Source organism: Silurus meridionalis, chromosome 10 (assembly GCF_014805685.1).
Source record: "Silurus meridionalis isolate SWU-2019-XX chromosome 10, ASM1480568v1, whole genome shotgun sequence".
Taxonomy (NCBI): Eukaryota; Metazoa; Chordata; class Actinopteri; order Siluriformes; family Siluridae; genus Silurus; species Silurus meridionalis.
The window spans coordinates 25,060,101-25,070,100 of NC_060893.1; the positions used below are offsets into that span (position 1 = coordinate 25,060,101).

The 10,000-nt window shown below is 42.6% G+C and overlaps 1 protein-coding gene across 1 annotated transcript in view; it reads left to right on the forward strand.

Annotated features, from left to right (window-relative positions):
- LOC124392891 (CMP-N-acetylneuraminate-beta-galactosamide-alpha-2,3-sialyltransferase 1-like) overlaps positions 1-10,000 on the forward strand; it is a 28,973-nt gene that overhangs the window by 14,367 nt on the left and 4,606 nt on the right. The window contains exons 2-3 of the mRNA XM_046860150.1: positions 1-253; positions 3,980-4,173. The exon at positions 1-253 is cut by the window's left edge and continues 411 nt beyond it. Of these exons, the coding sequence (XP_046716106.1) occupies positions 1-253; positions 3,980-4,173 (447 nt within the window). The remainder of the gene's footprint in view (positions 254-3,979; positions 4,174-10,000) is intronic.

Consider the following 10,000-nt stretch of genomic DNA (forward strand, 5'->3'; position numbering starts at 1 on the left):
AACCCACAGGAGGCTTCACGCTCTGATGCTGATCTTCAGCCTCGTTTCTTTGGCCACGTTTTTATTTCGAGATACCTCGTTTTTCTTCGGCCCATTTCAGAACGTCGGTAGTAGGTCGTGTGGGTGCCGTTCCTGCGTTTGGGACACGGAGAAGGAGGACCCGTGGTTCAGCGAGAGGTTCAACCAGTCTGTTCTTCCCCTGCTGTCCAGATCGAATAGAGAGCTCAGTGAGGAAACCTACAGGTGGTGGCTGGTTAGTACACATTTCACTTTTATTGTTTGCATCTTTAGTTTTTTTTATATGAGGTTCTTCCTCAAAAATCTCTGCCCACCATTACATAACAAGTTCCCTCTAAACTAAATGGCCCAAACACTGTTCTGCCATGACATGCTCCAGAAACAGAAAGTGGGTGCTGGAAGACATCATACTACACAGTCAATGTTGAACTCCTTTGGAGCTTCCTGTAGACTCTTTGACATTACAGCATCAGTATCTGATCTCCAATGCCCTTTTTATCAGTAAATGATCACTAATCCTTACAGCCAAACCCCAAAATCTAGTAGAAAACCTTTTCTGAAGAGTGAAGCTTAATACAAAAGCAGAACGAAGTGGAAATCTGGAATGAGACATAACAGAGACATAGCAGAATAATAGTCTGAGATACAGCATGATCTTTTGGTTTCAAAGTATGGTTTTATGATGTAACAGTAACTCCACCTGATCACACCACAGCATTAGTGAAACATTATGGATTTGAAGGACCAAAAGCCAAATATAGTCATTTGGTTAAATAATTTAATATTAAATATTTAATTGCTGTTGTTTTGTTCTTTTTTGCTAAGTTATAATACGAGAAACAGTTGTTATCAAAAGCTATCCACACTATCCACTGTGAGTCACATTGCCACAGAGAGCCTCACAAGCCACAGTGAGTCACATTGAGTCACATTGAGTCACAGCGAGCCTACGACACACAGCGAGCCTCACGAGCCACTGCAAGCCTCACAAGCCACAGTGAGTCACATTGAGTCACAGCGAGCCTCACAAGCCACTGCGAGTCACATTGAGTCACAGCGAGCCTCACAAGCCACAGCGAGTCACACTGAGTCACAGCGAGCCTCACTGAGTCACAGCGAGCCTCACAAGCCACTGCAAGCCTCACAAGTCACTGAGAGTCACATTGAGTCACAGCGAGCCTTACAAGCCACAGCGAGCCTCACAAACCACTGCGAGTCACAGCGAGCCTTACAAGCCACAGCGAGCCTCACAAACCACTGCGAGTCACATTGAGTCAGCGAGCCTCACAAACCACTGCGAGTCACATTGAGTCACAGCGAGCCTCACAAGCCACAGCGAGCCTCACAAGCCACTGTGAGTCACATTGAGTCACAGCGAGCCTTACAAGCCACAGTCACATTGAGTCACAGTGAGCCTTACACGCCACAGCGAACCACACAAGCCACAGCGAGCCTTACAAGCCACAGCGAGCCACAGCGAGTCACATTGAGTCACACAAGCCACAGTGAGTCACATTGAGTCACATTGAGCCCTACAAGCCACAGTGAGCCTCACAAGCCACAGCGAGTCACATTGAGTCACAGCGAGCCTTACAAGCCACAGCAAGCCACACAAGCCACAGCGAGTCACATTGAGTCACAGCGAGCCTTAAAAGCCACAGCGAGCCTCACAAGCCACTGCAAGTCACATTAAGTCACAGTGAGCCTTACAAGCCACAGCGAGCCACACAAGCCACAGTGAGTCACATTGAGTCACAGTGAGCCTCACAAGCCACAGCGAGCCTCACAAGCCACAGTGAGTCACATTGAGTCACAGCGAGCCTTACACACCACAGGGAACCACACAATCCACAGCGAGCCACACTAGCCACAGCGAGTCACATTGAGTCACGGCGAGCCTTACAAGCCACAGCGAGTCACACAAGCCACAGCGAGTCACATTGAGTTACAGTGAGTCACACAAGCCACAATGAGTCACAGTAAGCCACACATGCCACAGTGAGTCACATTGAGTCACAGCGAGCCTCACAAGCCACAGTGAGTCACACAAGCCACAGTGAGTCACAGTGAGTCACACAAGCCACAGTGAGTCACATAAACCACTGCGAGTAAAACAAGAGTGGCAGATTGGCAATACCGGGGTTTAAAGAGAGAGAGAGAGAGAGAGAGAGAGAGAGAGAGAGAGATGAAGGATGAAGGATGAAACATATTTTCTTTCAGAACAAACTGTCTGACTTCACTCTCGGCTGTATTTTGGTAAGTAGTAAGTGGTAAGTGGTAGCTCATTGGGCAAGATGTTAAACTTCTAATCAGAAGGTCATGAGTTTTAATCTCAGTCACTAAGCTTCCAGTGCTCTGCGTGTGAGCACTGCCCTTAACCCTCTAATGCTCAGTTGTATTAATGAAATAATTATAATTCGGTCTGGATGCCAAATGGCAGGAATGTAAATGTAAATAATGGACTTGTATCTGAAACTCTCATTGTCTTTATTACTTTGCACGACCTCTACAGTAATTTAATGTTGAGCACATGCTTACGACATGCTAACGACAGTCAACATGCCAAAACGGTGCATGGTGCGGTGTTCAGAGAACGGAACGAGCCTCTGTCGAGCGCCTCGTCTCCATTCCACTCTGTTTCATTAATAAACATTGAAAGTGTGTTTGCTCACTTTAAAGGCATCAGAATCGGAGCGAAATCGATCGTATGATTACCCAGAATGCCCCGAGCATGACGCGGTTAAACGACAGAGTGATTGAACTGATTGAGCGAGCAGCGTGGAGAGAGAGAGAGAGAGAGAGAGAGAGAGAGAGAGAGAGAGAGAGAGCGCACTGGTAATTGGGAGAAACGAGTGAGAGATCAGAAAGTGTTTTTTCTTTTTGTTTCCTCCAGTCGGAGTGAAAAGCGATTCGGTTGTGTTTCATTTAGTGCGAACAAGTTGAAGGCCTTCTCCCTGAAACAGGAGGCTTTCAAGCACATTCTCCTTCTCCATCAGCCACATGACAGGAACATGGGGAGAGAGAGAGACAGAGAGAGAGAGAGAGAGAGAGAGACAGAGGGCCAGGGCTTGATTTTCATCTCGGCTGTATTCCATCAGAGTGCATGTTCCAGGTGTCAGAAAGGAGAAGCTTTAGACCTCCTCCTGAATTTAAAAATCTCAGATTGTCCTTCACTAGGAGTGTTTCACACCTCCACTCATCCGATCAACCATTCGTCCATCACTTCCTTCTTCCATCAGCAACACAGCAGGTTTACACAGTGAAAGGTGTAGGAGGAAAGAATGAAAAACACTGATATGCACGGATGGATGGATGGACGGACGGACGGACGGACGGACGGACGGACGGACGGACGGACGGACGGACGGACGGACGGACGGACGGACGGACGGACAGACAGATAGATAGAAAAATTTTGCTGTGTCTCTTGTAAAACTTCTTCACTAGATGGAGATTTTCTTGTTCATCTCAGAGCAGTTCAGTAGGATTGAGGTGTAGTGACTGGGCAGGTCGTTCCATGATATCACTCCAGAAGTCTGTCTGCTCTCTAAATAACACGTACAGAACTCAGACGTGCGCTTCGGCTAATCGTCTTGTTGTACGGTGAAGTCGTTTCTATGAGCCGCAGTCTAGACGGAACTGTATGGTGTATGGAATAGGAGCTGTGTTGGTTCAGGATTCCCTTCACTTTCTAAAATCTTCCCTGCTCCAAAACAACTCAATGTGTGAGTGTGGGGGTGAGGAAGTCTGATCACATCTTCTCTCCTGTTCTCCATCTTAAAGTTCTTCTGGTAGAGACAAAAATGTCCCATTTGTCCTCTACAGTGTTTTTGCCTTTTACTGAGTTTGTTGCATAGAAACTAAAGGAACATGTGTGTCTCAGGTGTTTCTAAAAATTTCACAGCCACTGTATGTTTTCCTGTGCGTGTGTGTGTGTGTGTGTGTGTGTGTGTGTGTGTAGTCACTTCAGGGTGAGGAAAATCCATCTAACCTGAATGTAGTGACGGACAGGTTATTTCAGTTTGTTCCTGGAGAGCAGCGCTACGTGGATGCCGGACCTTCCAGATGCCGTTCCTGCTCCGTGGTGGGAAACTCCGGAAATCTCCTCTTGTCCCATTATGGAAAACTGATCGATTCCAGCGACTTCGTCTTCCGGTAAGAAACATTCCCGAGCTCAGAGATTTCCGCAAAATCCGAACAATCAGGAATAAAGAGTGTGTAAGCGCTGGAATATCGGCGCGTTGTGTACTTTTTAGTGTTGCTCAGCAATTTCAGGGTTTTTTTCCACTGAGACTATTACAGAATACGGTGATTTCATCAGATCTTCAATCTGTTTCACTCAATTATATAACGTGGATTTCTTATCTCCCATCCTGCAGCACCGCTTCCTCCTACCACTCTTTCATGGCTCGGTTTAGCATTTCTCCCGTTGCCTAATGCGCAGAATTCGACTCATCAGCTAATTATGATCACGTTAATGTTCTCAATCTTTTACATCGGAATATAAAAAAAAACACTGAACATTGAAATAGGCTTTCAGAGGTGAATTTACATCCTCACGCTCTATAAACTCACAGGAGCTGAAATCAGCAGGAATAAACGGAAATCCATAACCAAGGCCACAAAACCACCGTCCATTAAAGGATAATAATAATAATAATAATAATAATAATAATAATAATAATAATGGAAAGGAATTCAACAGAGAAGGACACAAAGGCACAGAAAGAAGAAAGGTGTGTTTTTTGTAGTCCTACACCAAACCAAGCTGATCCTCTTGTAGATACACACCAAGCCGAGCTGATCCTCTTGTAGATACACACCAAGCCGAGCTGATCCTCTTGTAGATACACACCAAGACGAGCTGATCCTCTTGTTGATACACACCAAGCCGAGCTGATCCTCTTGTAGATACACACCAATACGAGCTGATCCTCTTGTTGATACACACCAAGCCGAGCTGATCCTTTTTCAGATACACACCAAGCCGAGCTGATCCTTTTTCAGATACACACCAAGCCGAGCTGATCCTCTTGTAGATACACACCAAGCCGAGCTGATCCTCTTGTAGATACACACCAAGCCGAGCTGATCCTCTTGTAGATACACACCAAGACGAGCTGATCCTCTTGTTGATACACACCAAGCCGAGCTGATCCTCTTGTAGATACACACCAATACGAGCTGATCCTCTTGTTGATACACACCAAGCCGAGCTGATCCTTTTTCAGATACACACCAAGCCGAGCTGATCCTTTTTCAGATACACACCAAGCCGAGCTGTTCCTCTTGTAGATGCACACCAAGCCGATCAGTGCAGGAGGAGTGAATAAACAAACATCTGCTTCATTAAAGACCAGGTTTATAGAAGACTAGTTATTTAGGTTCTGTCGAATGCCACTGCATTAGTAGTGGAGTCGGTGACACTGTACACTATCACACTACCTTGATAAGTTCACAACACATCCAAGGCAGAAGCTCATGTAGAAAAGTAAAGTCATGGAGGATTAAAAAAAACTTGAGTAAAAGAAAAAGCTCTTCAGGCTGGTGTGGAGGTATGGAGTTCATATGGAGTTCTTAATCCTGGTCCTGGAGAACCCCCGGTACAATATGGGTTAGTTTTTTCTGCTTGGCCCTTACTCACATGTTCCTGAGCAGGAAAAGACTACAATGTGCATGACAGAAGGTTCTCCAGGACCAGAAATAGGAACTAGACTGACTAAAAAAAATGCATTTCCTTGTTTAGATTAGCACTAATTTGGATATGATCATCTCTAGCTGATGATCTTTAAAAAACTTAGACAAACTCGGATGACTTAGAAAAGCCGTGCTCCGGAGACGAGTTTTTCCTTCATACCTCCTTTTGTTTGATCTGAACCAAGTGGTGTAAGCGCACAGGTCTGAAAAACCCCTGCAGGCGCAGGAACACTGGTGGGATCAGACAGGTCACAACCTGCACCACAAAGCGATGCAAAGTGATTCTGGATTGTCATCATTGTTACAAATTTTATAATGAGATTAAAACATGTGGTTTCTCCTGCCTCAGGGGTTTTTGGGTTGAATCTCAAGAACAGTGATGGCTTTCGGATCAGGATGCCTTCTTATTGAAAGATCAGTGATGGGCTTGAAAATCAAACAAGTTTTTCCACATGACCTTGATGTTCTTTGGAGCTTTGATTAGATGAAAGATAGGTGAAGATAACACGGAAACATGCTAGAAGTTTTGGGTAATTCATATCAGTCAGTATTTATAGTAACTCAGGGTCACAAGAAACTGCTGTTCCGGGAATTTCCCAAACTCATGAATTACATTTCCTAAATTAAATAAAAAAAAAATTTCTAGCCTGCAAGAAGGTTCAATGAAAATGATGTAATTTACAAAAAAATATATTATATCATTATTTAATATTATATCATTTAATTATTATTTGTAGAATTTACATTTGCCATATCCAACAGTGGTTTGAATATGTAAATTATATGCTAATTTGAACGCTTTATAAGTTGCAATATTAAAATGAATGTGTTACCCAACTGGATTTGATATGTGTAACATGTCCCATACAGAAATCTGATAAATGGCAATATATGTAAAGCACATATATTGTATAGTGTTCATGTTTTATATCACGGATATAGAAATATATGTAGGTATAAATGCCACCTATATTTTAAAATATTATAAAAATGGTTGTTTATCCAATAATAATGTTTATCCTTGTATTTATATATATATACAGTCCTTTTAAAGTTATTTCAAGTCTTCTTAATGCTGGAAAATCGACCGTAAATCGAGCAAGACATTTATTCGTTCCTGAGGGGTATTTTGTTTCTCCGAAATTCTGCTATTTTGCAGTTTAATGACGAGCACAAAGACCCTGAATAATTTCATTCATACATTTATGCATTTGGCAGATCGACATCCAACAGCAGAGATAAAGAAAAGCAAAGAAAAGACTGACCTCTCAAATTACTCTCTAGGAGCGTAAGATGTCACTTAAGACGTCTGCGAATTGTATTTTCATTGAACATCAACGACCATGTTGTTCATTCGTAATAAGTTCGTTCCACAGCTTCTTAAAGAAGCACCAGAGTGGCAACTTGTTCTGTTGTCGCAAATGTAAATAATATAATTTCAATTTAATTTTCTTTTGCACCAACTTTTGCAAATACACCATCCAGGAATAACATCGACATTACAACATTCTGAGTGGTGAAGTGAAGAACACTGATGATCTCTTCATCATGGCACCTGTTAGTGGGTGGATTTATTTGTTAGGCAGCAAGTGAACATTTTGTTCTTAAAGTTGATGTTAGAAGCAGGAAAAATGGGTGAGTTTGACAAATTGTGACGTCTAGACGTCTGGGTCAAAGCGTCTCCAAAACTGCAGCTCTTGTGGGCTGTTCCTGGTCTGCAGTGGTCAGAATCAAAAGTGCTCCAATGAAGGAACAGTGTTGAACCGGCGACAGGGTCGTGGGAGGCTGAGGCTCACTGATGCACGTGGGGAGCGAAGGCTGGTCCTTGTGGTCCAATCCAACAGACAATCTGTAGCTCAAACCATTGAAGAAGTTCATGCTGTTAATGATCAATGGGTCACGACTGTTTTAGCAGCAAAACGGGGACCAACACAATATCAGGCAGGTGGTCATAATGTTCTGGCTGATCGATGGAATGGAAATGTTCAAAAAGCACATTTGGTGAGGTGTCTACAAACTTTTGATCAAGTAGTGTCTTCACTAATCAGGCAAAATCCCATATTCCACACTGACTTAGCTTTTCTCCTTGAGCTTAATGCGAAGCTTTTTCTGAAGTCTTTATCGAGATTATGGAGGCACATCAGTAAGCAGCTTGTGTGTGTGTGTGTGTGTGTGTGTGTGTGTGTGTGTGGATAGTCAACAATGCTGCTCATTCAGCTTCTTGAGGAGGAAAATGTGGCAGATTAGATGGCAAAGGCATGTGCATTACTGTCACAATGAAACTATAAGGAGGAAGTATGTCCTTATGTGAGATATAATGGAATGACTAAATAAATATGCAGAAAGAGAGAGAGAGAGAGAGAGAGAGAGAGAGATAAGAGGATGAATAGATGGACAGATAGAACAGGTCAGGTGAGTTTGACCGAGTTACAGTTAGTCGAGTAATTTAAAATGTTTGCATGCTGAAATGACAAGCGTCCGTGTCACGTCTCTGCTGATTACGAGGCTGATAAAGTTAACACATTCCTGGTAAAGTTTTCCCGCATTGTTTCTCATTTTCTTCTCCGGTTCGTCTCCAGTTCGTCTCCAAGGTAATCTTGTGCCTTCATCACCATATTCATCATATAAATTCCAGCACATATAAAACTCCTTCATGGACCTCAGTGAGGTCATTAGGGAATGTCTACCATCTTTCACTTAGTATGGATGGAGCTGGAACTGGATGTTACTATGGTTACAGGTGGTGGTAACCAGCACATTCATTCAGATTCAACTGACAAACACAAACGTGCGTGTTCAATGCACTAAAACTCACAACTGGACTACTTCCAGCCAATAACAATCCAGTATTCCAACTGAACCTCCTTACAGCCAATCACAATCCAGTATTCACACCTACCAGGTAATACACACTAAATGGCCAAAACACAAGCCTCCATTTGAACATCCCTTTCCACATCTATGTCACTGTCTATGTCCTGTTCTGAGAACCTCCACTCTTATGAGAAGATGTTCGACAAGATTTGGTGGAGATTTGTGTGAGATTCATTCAGCTACAAGGGTGTTAGTAAAGAGAAAGAGCTTTATTGCCAAGTATGTTTGCACTTACAAGGTTTTGGTGACAGAAGCTTCCAGTTGCACATGAAGAAAAAAAAAAAGCTAAATAAATAAAAAAGTATATTGTTATCATTTTGTTATAAAGAAAATAGAGTATTACTGCAAAAAGATACAGAATCAGAATAATAAAAATGGTATTGCACGCGTCTTTTATTTTATTGTACAATAGGGAGAGTCTTTAAGTGTTCATGAGTGGATTGCCTGAGGGAACAAACCTTTCCGGTGCCTTGCTGTCTTGGTGCTTGCTGCTCTGTGGCGTCGGCCAGACAGCAAAAGTTCAAAAAACATATAGCTTAGATGTGAAGGATCCAGAGTGATTTTCTGGGACCTTTTTTTCCACTCTGAATGGGTACAGTTCCTATAGAGTGGGCAGGGGAGCATCAATAATCCTTTCAGCCATTCGAGTCAGGTAGTGAGTGTAGGAGAGGTGAGGAGGCCTGGAGTGCAGTCAGTGTTCACATTCATTTTTGTTCCATACGGTTGGAGCTCAATAGCAGGAGATCTTCCACATCTTTCAACCCATGAAAACCAGTTTAGGAGCATTGCCATGCTAGAACAGGTATCTTTTAGATGAAGTGAAAGAAAAATTTCATGCTACCAAATGCAACCAAAGATACAATTGTGTGCCTCGAACGTTTTGGGAAAGAACCACATGTGTGGAAAAGACGGGTGTCCAAATACTTTTGACACAACAGTGTATATATACTTATTTTTAATTATATTTGTTAAAAGATCACTTAATTACATAGCAGAACGCATTTCTTCAAGCTCACGAGCCCATGGATGAGTTCTGTAGAAACTAGTCTGTGTTTTCTGTCTCTACAATAACAAAAGAATTCGATATCCAGGGAAAATAAAAAGGGCCAAAAATAGTGAGTGTCAGGCGCTGGGTTATTTCTCGCCCTGTCTCCGCGGCGCTCGGTGTGGAGCGTCGGGGAGAAAGAAAAAAAAGATTTCCAGCCAAGTTCACTTTAAATAAATGTTCTTGCTTAAAAAAAATTTACATTTTACATGTTTCTGTGAAGAAAAAAAAAAAGGAAGGAGGGAATTTGGAAGTTTCTTTTGAATAAACTATATGAAGGCGTTTGTTTGGAGGCTGATGAGTGAATAAAAGCTCTGGAAGCTTACAGAGATGCAATTTTTTTCCAAACATGTAATTTTCATTGTT